The 23,141-nt window shown below is 43.9% G+C and overlaps 1 protein-coding gene across 4 annotated transcripts in view; it reads right to left on the bottom strand.

The window, feature by feature from the left end:
* kctd1 (potassium channel tetramerization domain containing 1) overlaps nucleotides 1-23,141 on the bottom strand; it is a 109,028-nt gene that overhangs the window by 52,187 nt on the left and 33,700 nt on the right. Inside the window, exon 1 of one of the 4 annotated variants that reach the window (XM_062980432.1) lies at nucleotides 10,934-11,349. The exons of 1 other annotated variant lie outside the window; for it this stretch is intronic. Coding sequence is in view for 1 of the 3 variants with exons in the window: in XM_008108620.3 (XP_008106827.2) it covers nucleotides 8,335-10,140 (1,806 nt within the window). In the remaining 2 variants the exon portion in view is untranslated. 2 more of the 4 variants (XM_062980431.1, XM_008108620.3) reach the window with 2 other exon arrangements.

Here is a 23,141-nt window from a genome sequence, read left to right as displayed (position 1 = left end):
TCCCTTAGGGACCTTTGCTCCCAAGTAGGCAATTACAAACAGTGTCACAGGCCTCACTTTCAGCATCATTTCAAATGTTTTTAACAAACTAAAAAGGATAGTCTTTCCTACCTGGGGTGCTACATTCTAGGGTGTTCCCACAATTGGAATTTATCAGGCTCCTTTGGTGTGTCTCTTTTGCCAGAAACTTAAGACACACTTTAACATGCAACACTAAGTTATATTCTTGTCTGTTCTAATATGTAACATTTTTTATCTTTACTGCCATTAGGTTTTTGTTATGTTTTCAAGGTTGGTTACATTGTTTATAAACAGTTATCCTATTATGGAATGATTAAGATATGCCCTGATCTGGGTACCTTCAGTAGAATAGTGGCATATAAATAATATTTTTAATTATAGACTACTCACATAACCATTTCCATTTGTGGCCACCACAGAAAAAATTCTAGATTTCAACTTGCCAGTAGAAGGCACTGGACTCTGACAGCTGTGGGGTGCAAACTGACTGTTGCATGTTACCAATTACTATCCTAAAGCTCAATGATGTCAGAAGTATATAACTATGTCACTACAGACTCACTCAGCTGAATTTGTGAGTAATTTTCCTAGTGATCATCATGAGCTTATACAAACCTTAGAATATGCCAATTTATATCCAAATCACCTGAATAATTAATCTAACACATCATAAAAACATTTAGCTGGCACTTATATGGTATTTCCAATAATTACACTGAATGGGTTGCATCCAGATTTCATCACCGTCTAAAGCAGCTGCGAGGAAATCAACAGGACCTATATTAGTGGCATCTTAAATCCTACTGGTTTTAATGGATCTACTCCAACTGTAACTGAATCTGGATCTTACCCACTGTTTATTATCTGTGATGGCTTCATCTGGTGTAACGGATTTGACTTTAGCAAACTCCAAGTTTACAGTGTTAAACAAATAAAGTCAAATAATTAACCTGGAGATATGTGTGGCCTCAGTCATGCTTACTTTCCCTCCTGACATGCAGACATCAGAGTGATTAAGACTAGTCTTGCTGTATGACATTTCAACAATGTAGCTTTGTGGTACTTGCTTGGTTGCAAAAATATAAACAGATTTATGTCAACTGTAATCAAATAGCTTCCCTTCTGGGATAAGTATGTAGCATGTACTGGTACATATGTAGCAGAAGCTACAACAGAATGTATCCAAATGTTGATACACATGTAGTGAAAGCCACAGCAGAATGTATCCAAACATTGGTACATATGTAGCAAAAGTTAAAGCAGAATGTACCCAAATATTGATACATATGTAGCAAAATCTGTGTATCTGTGTATCAGGCTGCCATTGCAACCCTGTCAGAGGACAATCTGGCTCATTAGATCAGTGCAACTCAAAGTGGTGATCTGTGGACTAGTGCCAATTCCTGAGCCACTGACTGCCAACCTCTTGCAAGTTTCGAAGAAAGAAACAAACAAATTTAGTGCCAGTCCCTGATACACAGGGGGGGAAATTAACTGCAACTACGTTAGATCAGATAACGTTAGAAACCCTGCCTTAGGTATTTTCCAAATTTTCTTCACCAAATTTTAAAGGCAATAGATACAGTAGAGTCTCACTTATCCAACATTTGCTTATCCAATGTTCTAGATTATCCAACACAGTCTGCCTTTTAGTAGTCGATGTTTTCAATACATTGTGATGTTTTGGTATTAAATTTGTAAATACAATAATTACTACGTAGCATTACTGCATATTGAACTACTTTTTCTGTCAAATTTGTTGTTAAACATGATGTTTTGCTGCTTAATTTGTAAAATCATAACCTAATTTGATGTTTAATAGACTTTTCCTTAATCCCTCCTTATTATCCAACATAATCGCTTATCCAATGTTCTGCCAGCCCGTTTATGTTGGATAAGTGAGACTCTACTGTATATAAATCCTGACAGCTATTTTACAAAACATATTTCATCAGCCTTAACTATATTGTGGCAATGCTGCCATCAACACTGTTGCTCTTCAGAAGCATTAAAGACTGTAGAAGTCAAGGTCATACAGGCTCAGTCATGTATGATTAAAACACTATAATGCCTCTTGTGCCTGCTACCCAGAGTGGGAGCTGGATTAAAGGGACATCAAATATGTCTTCCCATCATTCCGCTGCAGCTTTCTACGGTGATTCTAAGGCAAGCACACTAAAAGATATCTTACGATGGAAGGAAAAAGGTGGCTGAAATAATGATTACAAACGTACAGACTGCAATTTTGCTGTTCATTTGGTAGCTAGATCAAGAGATCTGAACTCTATATAGCTACATCTCAATTCTTAAAACACAACATGCAAGTATGTTCACACTACATATCATATTTTCCCACATAACATATTTTCCCACATACTGTACATGACATGTCATGTACAGTATTTCCAACATCTAGCTGTGGACGAGATGCTATCCACATTTGATATTTTTGACTGAGTTATACGACTTTAACACTGGAATATATCGCATTATGTTTTGCCACAGAAAACGTGGACTCTCCCTTACTTATGTATTAATATATATCTAGGGTACGGTGGCTTCAAAAAACACATAAATGGGTTTTTCTATTCTCAAACAATTGTTTCATTGTGTAGGTTAATCATATAAGCTATCAACACCTATGAATCTGAATACCCTGTTTCCCCTAAAATAAGACATCCCCAGAAAATAAGACCTAGTAGAGGTTTTGTTGAATTGCTAAATATAAGGCCTCCCCCGAAAGTAAGACCTAGCAAAGTTTTTGTTTGGAAGCATGCCCGCCGAACAGAACACCAGAGCATGCAGGATTGGTAAATGTACGTGCCATAGAGTGTTGTACATGGAAATATTGGTAGTAACAAGAAATTCTTGATAGGATTCAGTTTGTCTGGTTATGCTGGTTTATGATGACAAATACTGTACAGTATATAATAAATGTTCTTTTTTTTTTGTTCAACAATAAATGTGAATTCTTCTTCATGGAAAAATAAGACATCCCCTGAAAATAAGATCTAGAGCTGTCTTATTTTCGGGGAAACACGGTAGCAGCCACTTTCTTAGGAACCCAATTTTATCATTTTTTGCTCCCTGGAATAAAGGATAGAATAGAAGCATTGTTAGCAGATAAACAGACTGTGGATCTTGGAGTTCATGCATGGTATCTTTCCATTCAGAGAAGATAAGAAATCCTCGTATGTGGGAAAATCTGGGGTCATGACCAATGTGAAACCACTATATAAGGTCACTGACTTCAAAAGAGTCTATTTCACTGCATACATGACAGCTTATTCAGCATGCCAATATTATAAGACAGTGTATGGGCACTGTATAAATACTATAACAAGTAACTGAGGCTGGTTCTACACTGTCATATAATGCCATTCAATGCAGTTCAAATCTGATCATATGGCAGTGTAGAACTAGCCCGAATGAAGCTCTGACTTCCCTGAATTTAGGTGAGATTGAAACCTAGACTGTATCATTTATTTTTAGACTAATACAACTGGCAGCATGTATTGCTTTATAATACCATGAATCAATAAAACTATCTTTCTGTGACCTTCGAGACCTTGAAGCTATCAGAAAAGCAGAAATATTTGTCAGCCATGTAATTCAGTGGCATGCCACTTGATGAAGTCAGTAATAACCTAGAAAGTCTATGTTTATAATTAAGCAGTAACTACCATGGGTCAAGTAATTTCCTCCAGATTAATGACCATCTACAAGATATAATGCCCCACAGCAATACTTCAGGGATATTAACCTGAACAGTTATTCATTTCTTTAAACACTTTGCTATATTGTTGCTATTTGTGCATGAAGAGAGCAGGTAAAAGTATTTACTGATTTTTCTGTATGCATGTGTTGTGTGTATGTGTGTGTGTATTTTTCAAACTTACAAGACCATCTATGAAACAGATGAATGGGAAATTTAAAATAAAATTACCTTTAAACTACAGTTAATAGCTACAAATCTCATAGCCCTTTCACACTACACATTTATACCACTATGATTCCACTTACCATGGCAATATCCTATGGAAGCCTGGAATCTGCAGTTTAGGGGGTTATTCAGAATTTCAGCTACAGCACTATAGTGCCCTCCTAAATGACAAAACCTGGGATTCCATAGAATGTTGTCATGTTGTCATGGCAGTAAAAGTGGATTCACAGCACTATAACAGTATTAGTGTGAAAGGATCCAGAGTGAATACTCTTTTTAGTGGAAAAAATGCCAGAAACATCTGATGTCTTTATTCTGTCTAGTGCATATGTAATTTCCTCAACAATTTGCTTCTTTCCTTTCTGTTAAATATCTGCTGAACAAGTCATTCACATTTAAAACCACTACAAAAACTAAGTTCACTTTAAAGGTTAAGGTAAAGGTTTTCATCTGACATTAAGTCAAGTTGTGTCCGATTCTGGGGGTTGGTGCTCATCTCCATTTCTAACCTGAAGAGCTGGCTTTGTTTGTAGACACCTCCAAGGTCATGTGGCTGGCATGTCTGCATGGAGTGCCGTTACCTTCCAGATGAAGTGGTACCTATTGATCTACTCACATTTGCATGTTTTGCAACTGTTAGGTTGGCAAAAGCTGGGGCTAACAGTGAGAGCTCACCCAGCTCCCTGGATTTAAACCACTGATCTTTCAGTCAGCAAGTTAAGAAGCTCAGTTGTTTAACCCACTGCACCACTGGGACTCCTTTAGGTAAGTTCACTTTAGGTAATAATCTAACATACTGTTATACATTACTGGAGAATGGCCTTTTAAGTTATGTAGGAAAAGTTACCTGAAATGGCATAAAGCCTCTTACTGCAGTGACAAAATGTGGTGAACTATATTGAGAATAGACATATTTAAGATGAATTGATTTCTTGCTTACACAAAACCAATATACCATAACATAACAACTATAAAAAGTGTTTCAACTTTGCAAATTTACACCAAAAAAATCCAATACTAAAATGTAATTCCTTTTACCAAGGTAGAATTAAACCATTATCTACACATCAGCAGATCTCTAGTCACTGACTGCCAGAAGACACACACCGCAGGAGACCAAAGTACAATGCCTTCCTCAAGTGGCCCCAAACTCCAAACAGCAAAGCGAGATCACATGCATTTTACAGAAGACCGATGCTGATAGTGCCATTCATAAAAAGGCCCCCTTTTCTTCCATTCGCTTTCAGGCTGGCTGATTAGCTTGCAAACTGCACTGAAAGGGTCAGTTTGTACAAAACGGGTATTTCCACTTTGGAAACTGCTCAGGCATGTCCTGTACCTGTATCCACAGAACGGATCTCTTTCAGGGCTGAGACTGAATTCATTGTTTATCCTGGAACACTAAGATCATCAAGAAGTTTAAGAATCAACCGTAAGGATTTGCAATTAAACTGGCAGCCTCAAAATATATTTAGAGCATGCGGCACAGCAAGCACCCAATAGAGTTGCACATAATGGCATAATAGAAACGAGCTGCTCACGATTAAAATCAAACCACTTAAAAGCAGATTCAAAGGGTATCCCCATATTAGCAAACCAAATGTGCATCAGTGAAATCATCTATTGTGAAGGCTTCCTATCTGGCTTACTGGTGTGGAGCTGACCTGTTTCCTTCATATAAGAATTTACACGCAATTAAGTCACCTTAAATGCCTTCAAGTAGTGCAAAATATAAGGACCTTGTAATATATTTTGCCTCAGGTTGTGAAAGGAGGTCCAATGGCTGTGGCTCTCATCTCACTGACTTAGCCACACACTTTTCAAATAGTGTGTTGGGAATTCCTAACCTCTGCTTCTGCATCTAGCTAATGAGTGGGGACAACTTGCAAGGAAAGGTCACCTTTCCTCAGTATCCCTTAGAGTTCCATGTTATTTTAGGGACCTGGATAGTTCTTGTTCTAGGGACATTGAAGAAACTCGAGAAATCTCCCTGCCTGTGTAAGGATAGCTCGAGTGCTAATGGGGCCTTAAACTCCAAGAAGTTTGTCTTAAGTGTGGACTTGCAACTACATGCCTGAAGCCTCTGGATAGATAACTTCCCTGTTAGGAAGGATTTGTACAGTGTGTTGTCAAAGGCTTTCATGGCCAGAATCACTGGGTTGCTGTGAATTTTCCAGGCTGTGTGGCTATGTTCCATAAGCATTTTCTCCTTATGTTTCGCCTGCATCTATGGCAGGCTTCCCCAGAGGTTGTCAGGTCTGTTGGAAACTAGGCAAGTGGGATTTATATATCTGAGGAATGTTCAGGGTGGGAGAAAGATTCTTGTCTGATTGAGGCAGGTGTGAATGCTTCAATTGGCCATCTTGATTAGCATTTAATAGTCTTGCAGTTTCAAAGCCTGGCTGCTTCCCACCTGGGGGAATGCTTTGTTGGGAGGTGTTAGCTGGCCTTGATTGATTAATGTCTGGAATATTATTTGAGAAATGCTGGACCACTCTGACAACCACCATGTCAAACTACATAGAGAAGCCACTGAAATCCACAACCATGTGGACAATTTCAACAGAAAGGAGGAAACCATGAAAATGAACAATATCTGGCTACCAGTATTTTAAAAAACCCTCTAAAATCAGGACAGGAAATAAAGAACAGCACTCTGAAAACAGGAATTCCAGACATGGCTTCCTCGGGGCCAGCTAACACTTCCCAACAAAGGATTCCCCCAGGCAATAAACAGCCAGACCTTGAAACTGCATGGCTATTCAATGCTAAATAAGGTGGCCAATTGAAATATTCAGACCTGCCTCAAACAGACAAGAATTCTTTCTCTACCCCGAACATTCCACAGATATATAAACCCCACTTGCCTAGTTTCCAACATGCCTCACAACCTCTGAGGATAGACGCAGGTGAAACGTCAGGAGAAAATGCTTCTGGAACATGGCCATACAGCCCGGAAAACTCACAGCAACCCAAATTTAAGGACATTTTAATATATTTTGCCTCAGGTTGTGAAAGGAGCTCCAATGGCTGTGGCTCTCATCTCACTAACTTAGCCACACACTTTTCAAAGAGTGTGTTGGGAATGCTAACTTCTGCTTCTGCAGCTAGCGAATGAGTGCAGAGAGCTTGCAAGGAAAGGTCACCTTTCCTCAGTATCCCTTAGAGCTCCATGTTATTTTAGGGACCAGGATAGTTCTTGTTCTGAGGACATTGTGTAAGGATAGGTTGTCAAAGGCCTTCATGATCGGAATCACTGGGTTGCTGTGAGTTTTCTGGATTCCAGAAGCATTCTCTCCCAACATTTCACCCACACCTGTATCTTCCACATATATAAACTTCTCTTGCTTAGTTTCCAATATACCTCACAACTTTTAAGGATGCCTGCCATAGATGCAGGCGAAACATCAGGAGAGAATGCTTATGGAACATAGACATACAGCCTGGAAAGCTCACAGCAACCCAGTGATTCCAGCCATGAAAGCCTTGGACAACATATTGAGTGGGGACAACTTGCAAAAAAAGGTTACCTTTCCTCAGTATCCTTTAGAACTCTGTTACTTTAGGGACCCAGACAGTTCTTGTTCTGAGGACACTGAAAAAACTAGGGAAACCTCCCAGCCTGTGTAACTATAGCTTGAACGCTAATGGGGGCCCTTTTTTCCATGCCAGTAGCGACTTGAGAAACTGCAAGTCACTTCTGGTGTGAGAGAATTGGCCTCTGCAAGGACATTGCCCAGGGGACGCCCAAATGTTTTGATGTTTTTCTACCATCTTTGTGGGAGGTTTTTCTCGTGCCTCCGTATGGAGCTGGAGCTGATAGCGGGAGCTCATCCATGCTCTCCCTGGGTTGGATTCAAACTGGCATCCTTCAGGTCAGCAACCTAATCTTCAAGTCATCAGTCCTACCAGCAAAAGGGTTTAACCCATTGCACCACTGGAGGCTCTGGTGCACCAATGAGGCCCTAAACTCCAATAAGTTTGGGTTGCTGTGAGTTTTCTGGGCTGTATGCCCATGTTCCAGAAGCATTCTCTCCTAACTTTTCACCCACATCTATGACAGGCATCCTCAGAGGTTGTGAGGATGCCATAGATGTGGAACGCTTCTGGAATATGGTCATACAGCACTGAAACGTCACAGCAAGCCAGTAATTCCGGCTATAAACGCATTCAACAACTACAAGAAGTTTGCCTCAAGAAGTGTGGACTTGCAACTACAGGCCTGAAGCCTCTGGATAGATAAGCTCCCTCAACTTGAATGTGAGGAAGGATGTGTCCAGTATTGGAGGGCTGGGGAAGGAAAGGCAGAGAGAGAGAGCGAGGCAGAGAGAGGAGCGACGGGCAGGGGCTCCTTGGCGTGGCTGGGTTACCTGTGGCGGGGACACCAGCGCAGGCGAGAGGACGGTGGGCGAGCTGGCGCCTCGGTGGTGCCCATTGGCTTCGGGGAGGAGGAGCGGCAGGGGGTCTTGCTTGACGGAGACCACCACCACGGAGGCGGCGTGGTCGAGGGGCTCGGCGGGGCGGAGGCAGCGCCGCTTGGGCGACGAGGAGGGCGCGCAGGCCTCTCCCCCGGCCGCGTAGAGGGCGGCCTCGTGGAGGGGGCGCTTGGCGGCGTCCTTGGGGAGCAGGCAGGAGGCGTGGGTGGCGGGGGGCAGCGGCGGGGGGCGGGCCCGGCCGTTGGGGGCGTAGCCTCCCCCTCCTCCTGCCCCGGCCCCCCCGGGCGCGGAGGGCAGCTTGGTGCCGATGCCGGCGATGCTGTTGAGGGTGGCGATGGAGACGGCGCCGATGCAGTGGTTGGTGTAGGTCTTGGAGAGCTTGGCGGCCTTGGAGAGCATCTGCATGCGGGTGCCGAGCAGGTTCTTCCCGATTGCCTTGTTCTCGTACCAGGTGGCGTCGGCCTCGCCGCAGTGGTCGCGGGGCCGCTGGAAGAAGGCCTTGCAGAGCGGGTTGCGCTTGGCCAGGTACTTGACGAAGCTGGCGTAGGGGCAGAACTCCGTGCCGGTCTCGTACATCCGCGGCAGGTTCTCCTCGTCCGCGGCGGCGGCGCTGCCCTGGTGCCCGCCTCCTCCTCCTCCTCCGCTCTCGGCGCGCTTCTTGCTCCAGGCCGAGGAGCGGGACTTGTGGTAGGGCCCGAGGGCCTTGAAGTAGACGAAGCGGCGCCCGTCCTCGTCGAGGGCCAGCCCGAAGGAGTCCTCCTCCAGCTCGCGCTGGTTCTCGCGTCCGCGCGTGCAGAAGTACATGCAAGTCTCGAACCAGACCTTGTTGAGGAGGCCGAAGGGGCTGCGGGCGGAGAAGACGCTGCAGGTGTAGAGCTTGCGCAGGTCGGCGCGGGTGATGGCCTGCTTCTGCACCACCGGCCCGGCGCCCTGCTCCTCCAGCTTGCGGATGACGGCCGCCAGCGTGAGGTTGGCGGCGCGCAGCTCGGGGTCCTTGGTGAGGTCCAGGGTGCGGCAGTAGGGCGGCTCGTTGAGGTAGCGGTTGAGCGAGCTGCGGATGCTGATGAGCGAGGACTTGGAGTAGAGCTGCCCGCTCTTGGAGCGCGCCTCGGCGTAGAAGGAGCGCAGCACGCGGCACAGCTGCGCCTTGTCCAGCCGCTCGAAGTCCGGGCTCTGCGCCTTCTCGCTCAGGTACTCGCGGAAGATGCGCACCGCGTAGCGGGTGGCCAGGCGCGTGTTCTCGCTCAGCCGGGCCCGCTCCGGACGGGCGGGCAGCAGCAGCTCCGCCTCCCAGTCCTCCGCCGCCGGCGCCGCTTTGCCTCCGGACGAGGAGGACGACGAGGCGGAGGAGGCCGAAGCCCCGACGCCGCCAGCGCCGCCTGCCCCGCGGAGCCTGCCCAGCGGCGGCACTCCCGCCTTGCCCCGGTCCATACGCATCATATGGCCCGGCTCCTCCTCGCCGTCCCATGCCAGCCCCATCATCATCTCCTCCTCCTCTTCTTCCTCCTCGTCCAGGAGTAAGATCCCGCCATCAGCTCCCTCCTCCTCCTCTTCCTCGTCCTCCTCGTCCCCCGTTATCTGCACCTCCTGGATCTCGTCCTCGTCCTCCCCGTCCTCGTCCTCCCCGGCGCTGCAATAGTGGAGGGCCCGGTGGGGCCCGCGGTCCCCCGCATTGTTCTCGCCGTCCCCGCCGCTGCCCCAGTCTCCTCGGCTGCCTCCGCTGCCAGGCATTCTCGCCATATTGCCGTCTCCCTGCCAGTCCTCGGGCAGGGCGCATGCGCTATATTGGACCGCAGCGCTGGAGAGGCTTTTGTGTTTAATGACCTTCAGCTACCGGGAGGCAAAGCTGGGCTCTTAAAGGGGCCGCGCGCTCGCTCTCTCGCTCGCTCGCTCCCACTGGCGCGGCGGGAACGGAACGCGGCGGGCGAGCCCCACAGAATTCAAGCAAGAAGAAGAAAAGAGGATAAGGAGGAAAGAAAGGGGGGCAGGGAGAGCAACCCACGGGCACTGTCACTTCGAAGCCTCCCCCCTCCCGGGTTGGAAATCTGCATGCACGGAGAAGAGAAAGGCGGCGGGTTAACTGTGAACTTACCAGCCTGAGCGCGCCCTAAGTGACGCCCGGAGAGCCGCCCGGCAGCCCCAGCAAGCCCTGCCTCATGGCTGGCGGGGAAGGGACTCCGAGTGGGGTTAGTTAGGGGTGCGATGAGGCGGGGACCAGTCTGAGAGGAGCAGGAGGAGAAGGGCTTGGGGCAGCGGCAGGTGAGGACAGAGAGCGGGAGGGAGAAGGGGAAATGAGAGCGAGAGAGACTCTCGGGCGGGCGGGCGGCTTCCCTGCGCCAGGCAGCTCCTCCCTTCTGAAGCCTGGCAGCCAAGCGCGGAAACCGGCACAAGCGAAGCAGCAGCATCGCAGACTCCCCCTCCCTCCCTCCCCTCCTTGGCTGAGTTGAGCGCCGGCAGAAGAGAGGAGCAAACTTCAGCTGCTCCCTCCCTCCCGTCCCTAGCCATCCCCCCCGCTCTATAGGTGCCACATTACCAGTCACGGCGAAGGAGGCATCGAGGGGCGAGTCTCTCTCTCTCTTGGAGGGGGAACGTGGGAGGGATGCCCTTCTTCGTGTCGAAGAAGGCAGCCCCGCTCGTCTCCTGCCTGGCGCTCGGCAGCTGGAGGAGAAGGAGGAGGAGGAGGAAGAAGAAGAAGCCGCCTCCAGCAGCAGCAGCAGCAGCAGAAGAGAGAGAGAGGGAGAAGAGACGAGCGCCAAGCCCACACGGAGCGTCCGCAGCCCAGAGGCAACGCGGGCGCTCTCTTCCCTGCCTGCGGGGACAGGCAGCTGCAACACACGCGCGCCCACACTCACTCACAGCACACAAACACACAGGCAACGCAGCAGCAGCAGCCCGAGCCCTGCAGAGCCAGCCAGCCGCGTCGCCCTCTCTCTCACACACACTCACACACAAGACATAAACACACTCGCACGCGCGCGCACCTCTCTTCTCCTCTTCTTCCCCGCCGGGTCCCTCTGCTCGCCTCCCCCCCCCCCCCCCCCAAACAAAGCCCCGGCTCCCTCAGGCACAAAAGGCGGGACTCTGCAAGCCCCGCTGCCGACAGAGAAACCCCTCGAGGGGGGCTTGTGAAACCTTCTCTCCTTCCCTTCCCCCTCACCCCACTGTACACGCCTCCTTCGGCTCCCCAGGCGACGTTTCCACCACAAGCTTCCCGCCTTAGACTCCTCTCTCTCACTCGCCTCTTTCCTCACTTCACAACAAGCAACAAGCCCCACTTTATTGTCGATAGGGGACCAGGTGGAGTGGTGCTAGGTGCGTGCTAGACCAACATTATCTAGACCAGGCATGGGCCAACTTGAGCCTTGCCTCCAGGTGTTTTGGACTTCAACTCCCACCATTCCTCACAGCCTCAGGCCCTTTCCTTTTCCCCCTCAGCCGCTTAAGCGGCTGAGGGGGAAAAGGAAGGGGCCTGAGGCTGTGAGGAATGGTGGGAGTTGAAGTCCAAAACACCTGGAGGGGAGACCCAAGTTGGCCCTTGCCTTGGCTAGACTATCATCCCGCTGCTTGTGAGTGTATTTCTGTCTCTCTCCCTCTCTCTGGCTCCCCACCCACTTCCCCTCAGAGGAAAGGCACACGCTCCGCGCCTTGGCACTGCCAGCCTGACGCCGCTGTGTCTTCCCTCCTTCCCCCTCCCTTTCGAAGTGAACAAAGGGGCTTTCCTCCACACTCGCCCGCCTTTTTTCTTTTTTGACACCACAACAAAAGTTTTTGGGAAAATCTTGCTCAAGCTAGCTCCCCGGACGTGTCGCAACCCGCAGTCGCAACACCCCAGAGATGACTCACACAGCACAAGCCTAGGAGGACACCCAGGAGGGCTGCCCGGGTCCCTGAATGAAAGGGGCCGGGAGGGAAGCTGACAACACTGAAGCACACCTTGTGCAGCCGCCTCCGCCGCCACCCACCCCTCGGGCCTCGTTTCTACATCACTCAAAAGTGGTCCAGGAAACAAAAACACAGGCTTGAAGCCTTCTCAAAAATCAGCACAGAGGGAGAGTCACACTTACAAGTCTCTACTTTCTGCCCCAAACAACAAAGCATCCCAAGAAATAAGAAATAATAATAATAAAAGACAAGAAATCAAATTGAATAGGGAAAAGAGAGGAACTAGCACACTAGTCCTTGTGAGCCCAATACATCATCATCGTCATCATCATCAATGTGTAACCTGACGCTCCCTGTAGCCCCAGCTGGGGTGCAACATCCATAAAACAAAAGATAGGTAATGGTAAAGGTTTCCCCCTGACATTAAGTCTAGTTCTGACCGACTCTGGGGGGTTGGTGCTCAATTTCTAAGCCAAAGAGCCAGCATTTTCCATAGACACCTCCAAGGTCATCTGGCAGGCATGACTGCATGGAGCGCTGTTACCTTCCCGCCTGAGTGGTACCTATTGATCTACTCACATTTGCATGTTTTCGAACTGCTAGGTTGGCAGAAGCTGGAGCTAACAGCGGACGCTCACTCTGCTCCCCGGGTTTGAACCTGGGAGCTTTCAGTCTGCAAGTTCAGCATGAACATGACCTTGGAGGTGTCTTCAGACAACACAGGCTCTTCGGCTTAGAAATGGAGATGAGCACCAACCCCCAGAGTCGGACACGACTGGACTTAACGTCAGGGGAAACCTTTACCTTTACTATGCAGTTCAATGTGCTTCAAACTACCTTGCATATGTCTGTACTGACTATATAATACAGCTCAAATTACTTTATTTGGCAGTGTAGATGCAGCCTTACTTCTTTCTTTCACATCAGAGTATTATACTCCATATAAAATATTCATTTTAAAGTATAGATAAAACAATATCGCACCAAACAGAAAATCAACCCCTTTCCAAAGAATAAAAAGGTCTTGATCTTCAGCACAAAATTACAGCAAGGAGGAAGCCAGGCTGGTTTCTGCAGGAAGGGTGTTCCAGAATCTAGGGGCAGCCACAGAAAAAGCCCTTCCTCACACCAAGGAAGTGAAGGATTAATTGGAAGTATAGTTCATGCCTTAGCCAAGATCTCATTTATTTTACACCATTCAACTTTAATAAGACATTGATACCACTTTTACTCCCAATGGCAGCATCCTACATATCCTGGGATTTCTAGGACTTGGATGGGAGACGATTAATGAATACCAGGTACTGTATGCTACATTTCAGAGGAAGCAACTGACAAAACCACCTCTGAGAATTCCTTGCCTAAGAAAACCCTATGAAGTTCACAGGGTTGCCATAAATCAACTGTTAACTTGAACACACACACACACACATCTAAAATTCTCAGCCAGAAATCACTAGCACCTCGCCAAACCACTAATCCCACCATTCCACTGGATGCAGCTATAGCAGTAAAAATGAAACCATGTATTATAGTTGGACAATGTGAAAGAGACCTTGCTTTCCATTAATATATTCAGATCTGGGTGAAGGAGTTCACCTATTTTCTGTATTCAAAACACAAAGTGCTCCAAAATCTTTCAGGGGAAAGAACTCTCAATAGAATGCTAGCTTTCTTATTTATTCTGTTTTAAAAATTCCCTTATGACTTTCTATCAGTCAAAAGCCCTTTATTGAACAATGACAGCTTAGTTCCAACCAACAAGGTCTGTATCTAAATACAGTAGAGTCTCGCTTATCCAACATAAAGGGGCCGGCAGAACATTGGATAAGCGAAAATGTTGGATAATAAGGAAAGATTAAGGAAAAGCCTATTAAACATCAAATTATGTTATTATTTTACAAACTAAGCACCAAAACCAGCATGTTTTACAACAATTTGACAGAAAAAGCTGTTCAATACATGGTAACGTTATGTAGTAATTACTGTATGAATTTAGCACCAAAACATCGCAATGTATTGAAAACATTAACTACAAAAACATTGACTACTAAAAAGCAGACTGCGTTGGATAATACAGAACGTTGGATAAGCGAAGGTTGGATAAGCGAGACTCTACTGTACTGGTAAATTGAATAGGTTATATTTAAACTGAAGTTCTTTGTTAAGTGTGCTTCCCCCCCCCCCTCAGGTCTGTGTGAGTAACCCTAATAGTTAGGCATCAGAAGGAATCTGACCATAAAAGATGTGGCCTATGATACTGTATGTAAGAACTGGTTTTCTATAAGGTGTGTGCATTGCAGAATGGATAATAGTTCTGCGGTTCACATGAGTAGGTAGTGGTGGTGAACACCTGTGGCAGGAGGATGTACATATAAATTGTGTGTTTTGTGTATGGGGAGGGAGAGGGAGGATAGGAAATGCTTCTTCTGATTCTTTTAAAGTAGGATGTCTCAAACGAATCCACCTTCAGCAACAAGAAAGTTTTGATCTTGCTAGCAGTATTAACAATCATGCTTTAACATATTCAGAAACTGCTTTACTAATGTTCTTAATTCCTGATATTTCTAATAATAAAATTACAATCTAGTCTTTAATGCTAGCCAAAAACGTAAGATTGCAAATTCACTTTGGAAAAAGCATCCCTGACATTAACTGGAAACACTTTGGTGAAAAACAGTCATTGGATCCATCAACATACAGACTATGCTTTATAGACCCTGGAGTAACAGAAATATATTTGCAAAGCAGGCACAGAAATTCTCTTCACCATCTACACTGCTTCTCAGTGGCGTAAAAACCCTTGTCTGCATTTGACATCAAAACAGAGTAACACACAAAGGAATTGAAATGTGGATTAGTAGTGAGAGGACTGGTCGCTTCTATAGCAGTGAGAGGGTGAATCTACTGTAGGTTTTGAGGACAGCTCCTTAAAATTCTGCCCTAAACTCTGAGGCAGAAAACAGATGAACATGAAAGAAAGAAAAGTTCATTACAATACATGTGGAATACAACCTTCACCTGGATCCTCCATAAAATTATGTGTACAATAAATACTTCATCTGGTTTTAAACAAAAGGAATGTGGTACTACAAAGTTTTTATCTAGCAGTAGAAGTTTATGCAAATGAATCCTTCTAGTTTTAACAGGATCTATTACCTGAAAGGATTATCTAAAATTGAAGTCTGAGCAGGAAACTTCAAAACTCTTATTGGCAATGTAGTTTCACTGAACTCTGTTGAACTACACTGTTTGAATAAAGGTGCTCATGAAAAGCCACTGAAGAAAACACTGGTAATGAGGGTTCTTTGTGGTTGGGGGAGGGGAGTAGTATCTGTAGATCTCTAAATAACCATTAAAGAATTTAGAGATTACAGCAAGGGTCCCCAAGCTAAGGCCCGTAAGGTCGGATGCAGCCCCCCAAGTTCACCCTAAACTTTAGACTCAGGGTTGCCCTGAGTCTGAAATGACTTTAAGGCACACAGCAACAACAATTCTAATTAACTTGACAAAAGCATGCCCACACTTCCCACTGAAATACTCGTAAGCTTATGCTGGAAAAAAATGTTCTTCATTTTAACTATTGTGTTTTCATGCTTTTTGCACTACAAATAAGATATGTGCAGTGTGCATAGGAATTTGTTCAGGGTTTTTTCAAACTATAGTATGGGCCCCCTACAGTCTGGGGGATCATGAACTGGCTCTCTGCTTAAAAGGTTTGAGGACCTCTGGATTGTAGCATTCCTAATTTCCTATTAAAGTGAATCTATGCATTTCTAGACTATGTATGTATGAAAGATGGACGGTGAAGAAAACTGACAGGGAGAAAATAAAGTAATTTGAAACGTGGTATTGGGGGAGAGTTCTACAGATACTATGGACTGCTAAAAAAGACAAATGAGTCAACCTTAGAGAAAATCAAACCAGATTTTCCCTAGAAGCCAAGATGACTGGATTGAGGCTGTTGTGTTTTGGACGTATCAAGAGTCAGCATCACTCACTAGAAAAGATGAAAATGCTTAGTAAAGTAGGAAGCAATAGGCAGTAGAGAAGAGGCTGCACGATTCTGTCATGGAAACTACAGCCCTGAGTTCGGAGGACATGAACAGGACACCTGATGGCCAGAGAGCTTGAAGGTCTTTTATTTATAGGTTCTCTGTAAGTCCAGGGCCCCTTCCAGACAGGCACTATATCCCAGGATCTGATATCAGGTTTTCTGTTTATCCCAGATTATCTGGCAGTGTGGATTCATATAATCCAGTTCAAAGCAGAAAACCTAGGATCAGATCCTGGGATATAGGGCCTATCTGGAAGGGCCCTATGTTAACTTGTCTCTGCCTACAGGATTTTTCCGTTTCAGAGGTTGAACACATGGCAAAACATCCTTACATCATTGCAAGGAGTGGACAATTTCCGACCCTGCTGGAAGTTATCAGAGTATACTATCCATTAGCTCTAGTAGCCCATTAGCCAAGCTAGTATAGCCAGTGTTAAAGAATGATGGGGACAACAGCCCAATTACATTTGGAACACCATAGGTTGCCCAAACCTGAACTACCAGAAAACTGGCAGCAAATAGCAAATAATAGAGTATAATTGGATTTAAAATGCTGTACACACCTTATCTGACAAAAGAGAAGCAAATGAAATTGCAACACATTTCCAAGGCTGAATGGATTATAATTACTCTTTGTTTGTTTAACAACACGGCTGCAACTCATATTAACTTGAGATATGAAGTCAAGTAAGTCTGCATCCATTTCATTTCAGAGACTTGCCAACTGAAAGCAGCAACCATGATTTATTTAACTGTGTCTGTGTTTTTATTTTGCAATTAGAGGATTACATCCAACCTCATTTAAGGAGACTTTCATTCCTCTTTGTCCCTCCTTCTGCATCCCACAATCTGATTTGGCAGCTGCAGAAAGGAGGGAGGGAAATCCACTCTTCTATTCTACTTACAAATATACACAGATAGAAAGCTGATGCTTGTTTTGTTACTGTTATTTGATACTGACTTTCTAATGTTTTATATACCACATTCTCATAAATTAATTACAACACAATAAACTTTATTCATATTTTGCATAAGACAGGATACTTTCCCATATGTTTTATAGTGTATTATGTTGCCTACCTGGTCTCTAAAACTCTTTTTGGTGAGAATGTAATTTCCTGAAAATTGGTTTCAGTTGAATTTAGGCTTTAAAAAAAATTGTAATTTGTTATCACCTTCCATTTTAGCCAGGCTGCAAATTTTAAGGATTCACATTCTAACACTAAATAATAATGATAATAAAAATAATCTTTAGTGCTGATATCAACATGGAGTTTGGTCTGCAAAAATGTTCGACAGTGGCATTGAAGAAGGGAAAAATAATTGAAAGTGAGGGCATAAATATGCCAAATGGCTAAATGATAAAGTGTCACCAGCCAGAGGCCTATAAATATCTGGGCACACTACAGCTGGACAACATCAAACATGAACATGTAAAAACTGTGGTCAGCAAAGAACACACTCAAAGGGTCAGGAAAATTATCAAAAGCAAGCTCAATGGAGGCAACACCACCAAGGCCATAAACACCTGGGCCATACCTGTCATAAGATATACTGCTGGCATCATAAATTGGACACAGATGGAACTGGGCAATTTGGACAGAAAAACAAGAAAACTCATGACCATTCGTCATTCACATCATTCTCGCAGTGATGCTGACCAGCTATATCTGCCTAGAAGTTCTGGTGGCAGAGGACTCTTACAAGTAAAACAAGCAGTCAAAGAAGAAGAACATGCCCTGGCAGAATATGTAAAGCAAAGTGAAGAACCTGCTATGATTGAAGTCAAAAATCAGAAACTCCTCAAAGCACAGCAGACAAAAAACCAGTACAAGAAAACTGCACTACAATCTGGAGCTGACAGCTGGCACAACAAAGCATTGCATGGACAGTTCCTTGACAAAATTAAAGGAAAAGCTGATAAGGAGAAGACCTGGCTATGGCTCACTGATGGAACCTTGAAGAAGTCAGAAGGTCTGATTCTTGCAGCCCAGGAGCAAGCCATCAGAACAAATGCAATTAAGGCCAAGATAGAAAAATCAATCAGTGACCCAAAATGTAGACTGTGCAAGGAAGCTGACAAAACTATTGATAATATCTTCAGCTGCTGCAAGAAAAGTGCACACAGATGGACTACAAACAAAGGCACAACTATGTGGTCCAAATGATTCATTGGAACTTATGTCACAAGTACCACCTGTCAGCAGTAAAGAACTGGTGGGATCACAAACCTTCAAAGGTAGTGGAAAACGAGCATGCAAAGATACTGTGGGACCTTAGAATCCAGACTGATTAAGTTTTGGAACACAACACACCAGACCTTGTGGTGGAAAAGAAAAAAAGTTTGGATTATTGATGTTGCCATACCAGGTGACAGTCGAATTGACAAAAAACAACAGGAAAAACTCAGCCGTTATCAGGACCTCAAGATCCAACTGCAAAGGCTCTGGCATAAACCATTACAGGTGGTCCCGGTGGTATTTGGTGCACTGAGTGCTGTGCCAAAAGATCTCAGCTGGCATTTGGAAACAATAAACATTGACAAAATTACGATCTGTCAACTACAAAAGGCCACCTTACTGGGATCTGCATGCATCATCTGAAAATACATCACACAGTACTAAACACTTGGGAAGTGTTCAACTTGTGATTTTGTGATACAAAATCCAGCATACAGATCTCGTTTGCTGTGTCATACTGTTTTTGTGTCATAATAATAATAATAATAATAATAATAATAATAATAATAATAATAATTGCAAAGACTCTGGCACAAGCCAGTCAAGGTGGTCCCAGTGGTGATCAGTATACTGGGTGCAGTGCCTAAAGACCTTGGCCTGCACTTAAACACAATCGGCACTGAAAAATTTACCACCTGCCAGCTGCAGAAAGCCACCTTACTGGGATCTGCACGCATTATTCGCTGATACATCACACAGTCCTAGACACTTGGGAAGTGTCCGACATGTGATCCAATACAACAGTCAGCAGAGTGTCTGCTGTGGACTCATCTTGTTGTGTTTCAAATAATAATAATAATAATAATAATAATAATAATAATAATAATAATAATAATAATTTATGGTTATGGTGTCAAAAATACCCATACAATTGATTCTTCAATTCTTGCCTTTGTTGCTTCTACATAGACAATCTATCTTGGGCTTACATGATGCCATATATTCGTACAATAAAATTTAAGTTGGATGCACTCCTACTTTAGGCAGGTTTCTTCAAAGCTACACAAAAAGCATATGTACTCTTTGTGCACATGCTGGTGCAGTTTCCCTCATATGTGATGCTAATCTAGAACAAATGAAATCCAGTTTACCTTGGTTCATATCTATCACCAGGAGGATTCTGGTAATTAATAAATGGACCATTTGTTCCTTTATCATCCACTGATGTGAACTGGAACTCATTTCTTCCAGCTGTTCTTATTGCTACAAAGACATTATTGCCACAAGTCTTTCATATATACAATTCTAGACAAAGTAGATGTTACTGGATGTGGTGTTTCATGAAATTTACTCCACATTTTCAGAAGATGGATAATAAACATGCTGTCTTTTGTTGTTACACTATCATTTTTTTCCTCTTTTGGTCTCTTTGTGTCTACATGGATTTGGTGTGTTACAAAAGATTGCCAATTTAAGTTACAACAAACAGCATGTTACACAGAGTCATTGGGGTTTTCAGGGTTTTTGAAACTCTTTTTTGAAATAAAGAAAGTCACTCCTCCACATTCACTGGGTTATAGGCATAAGAAAGTGCCTGAAAGTCCGTGGCATCATGTTGTTTTTTTCTTAAATTTATTTTGTGACTACTATTTTGTTTGACATTGCATCATATTTAGTTTGGAATTCATCCTGAGGAATTTGTATTTAAACTGATAGGTGTTATGTACATTACTTTAAAATTCTGCTCTTATAACGCTGTTATATACTGTACACCTAGCACCTTTTCTCACAGTCTTATAGTGGAAGGGGCCATAGTCTCCTTTCCTGCTATCCATTGACAAATGGTTGGGTTGAAACTATTGTTAGATTCATTTGATAGTGCAATTTTTAGTTCACAAGAGTTGCTTGCAAGGTTATCATTAAACAAACTAATAGCAATTATCACTCTGTCTTAGAAAAACATAGTGTTGCAATTAAAATGTGTAGGTGCACATTGTATCCATTAACACATCTTGCTGACAATGCATCAAGTTATTTGGAGTCACTTCCTTCAGTCTGTTGAAGCAAATAATCTATTGTGTGAAGCCATTTATGTAATTCAGCTTGTGACACAGGAAACTGCCTTATACTGAGTCAAGCCATTGGTTCGTTTATCTCTGCTCATTGGCCGCAACTCTCTAATGTTTCAGAAAAGTGTATTTCTATTAATTTTTATTAATTTAAAAATCATTTACCAGTATTTTAAAAAGTGTATTTCTAAGCTCTTCTTGTTGTCTAGAGCCCTTTGCCAAATTGTCATGAAATACATATCCAAGCCTATTACAGCATACATTCTACAAAGGAAGTTCAATAATAGTTTCCTAGAAAGTCAATGAGTCCTGAGGTACACATGGCTCCAAATGTTGTTTTTTTCAAATGGATATTGAACAACAAGAGGTTGCTAGGCTTTCTGTACCATTGGTAACTGTGCAAAAGAGGGAACAGCATTTTTTTTACTGTTGCACTTGGCTGTACCTGTTAAAATCAGCTTTAAAAAAACACCAAAAACTATGAATATTTATCATGCTGTCTTACATCTATTTACCTAAGAGACATGTGCAGGATTGCATCACTAGTGGTGTTGCTTAAGGTAATCACATGAAATTATTGTTTGCTCAAACTTGGAAACAGACTAGAACAGGAATGATGGAACAATGGATTGTGAAGGTTGATGCGCTGGCCTCAATTGCCAAATTAACATGGGTTCAAACAAATCAAAGACCTTTTGAAAGACTGGAAGCCATTTATGGATTTTGGGCAATAAGATATGCAACAATGAAATAATCTCTGGTTATGGCTATCAGCAATTAGTTAGATCATTAATGGTCAGGCCCATAGCCAAGATTTTGATTGGGGAGGGGGGGGGGCTGAGTCTGAGTGAGAGAGGATCTACCCTAGCAAACCTTTTCTATTGTTATCCCAATACCCCCATGCATATGGGATATATTGAGCATGGTGATCAGATCATGATATGAATAAACACGTACCATGTGCCACGTACCAGTAAGGCCTTCTCACGGACCACCCTGAGAATTTCGGGGGGGGGGAGGGCCTCAAGCCCCTCAAGTCCGCCCCTACCCCCGGGCTACATGCCTGTTAATGGTAAAATGATCTAACTAAATGCTATTCATTACAGTAAGGATGTGGAATCAGGGGGGTTGGGGACAGAGCCCTATTGTACAGTAAAATTCATTTACTTTGTTTTATATCCCACTCTCTTTCCCTCATCATTTCTCCTCTTTCCCCTATTTTCTTTTCTTTCTTCTTTTTTGCTTGTTGTCTTATTTTCTTTATTTTTTGGATGTTTATTTTTTAAATTGTAAATTAGATTGTTAATATTTTTAAAAATCCAAATAAATAAATTGGTTTAAAATTGTACATATATTAGCTTTGGCTCAAAAGGTATCTATGTATCATAGGTATCAAAGTAACCTACGGATGCAAGAGCTGGACCATAAGGAAGGCTGAGTGAAGGAAGACAGACGCTTTTGAACTCTGGTGTTGGAGGAAAATTCTGAGAGTGCCTTGGATTGAAAGAAGATCCAACCAATCCATCCTCCAGGAAATAATGCCCGGCTGCTCACTGGAGGAAGGATACTAGAGGCAAAGATGAAGTACTTTGGCCACATAATGAGAAGACAGGAAAGCTTGGAGATCATGATGCTGGGGAAAATTGAAGGAAAAAGGAAGAGGGGCTGACCAAGGGCAAGATGGATGGATGGTATCCTTGAAGTGACAGACTTGACTTTGAAGGCGGTGTGTGTGTGTGTGTGTGTGTGTGTGTGTGTGTGTGTGGCAAGTCTGATATTCTGGCGTGGGCTGGTCCATGAGGTTATGAAGAGTTGGAAGTGACTGAATGAATAAACAACAACAACAAAAGGTATCTGAGGCTACTAAATGAGCCAGAACAACAATTATGTTGTAATAATCCTATATAATCAGTTTATTACAAACAAATTTTGTTAGGTTGGATACACCTGAGAATAGGATATCAGATCCCCTCATCAATGAAGCAAAATGGACAGAGACTATAGTCTCCCCACCCTTGAAATTAATCTTTAACCATGGCCCCATCCACACTGACCATTTAATGCTGTTTCAAACTGGCATGGAAGAAAGTGGCTTTTCTGTGAGATGATTATATAGGAAATCCTGGAACCAGTTTGAGGATGGTTATGACAAAACCACTGAGCACTGATACATAGGAAGGGCTTTCTTTTGCACACTTTTATGGGAGTTTTTTTTGTCTGGCTGCCACAGTTTGAAGCTCATTTTGAACCACATTAAATGGTCAACATAGATAGGGCCCATAATAAAGATAAAGGTTTTTAAACGGTACTAATGCAAGATATTAAATTCAGTCTAAAGAGCTACATAGAAAGACAGATCCTATGAAACTACTTTACAATATCAGCACATTTAAACACTTCTATTGACATTTATTATGTGTATGAGATGCATTTAGATTTGCCAGAGGACCAAGGACCTGGGAGTTTGCACTCCTTTCCCCGCCAAGAAAGAGTGCTACAGTCTGCCTTGAGCAACATCAAAAGGCAGGATATAAGGTGCCTTTTTAGTTAATA

The sequence above is a fragment of the Anolis carolinensis genome, chromosome 4, assembly GCF_035594765.1.
Source record: "Anolis carolinensis isolate JA03-04 chromosome 4, rAnoCar3.1.pri, whole genome shotgun sequence".
NCBI lineage: Eukaryota > Metazoa > Chordata > Lepidosauria > Squamata > Dactyloidae > Anolis > Anolis carolinensis.
Note: the sequence above shows the minus strand (reverse complement) of the source record. Positions and strands in the feature narration are given on the sequence as shown.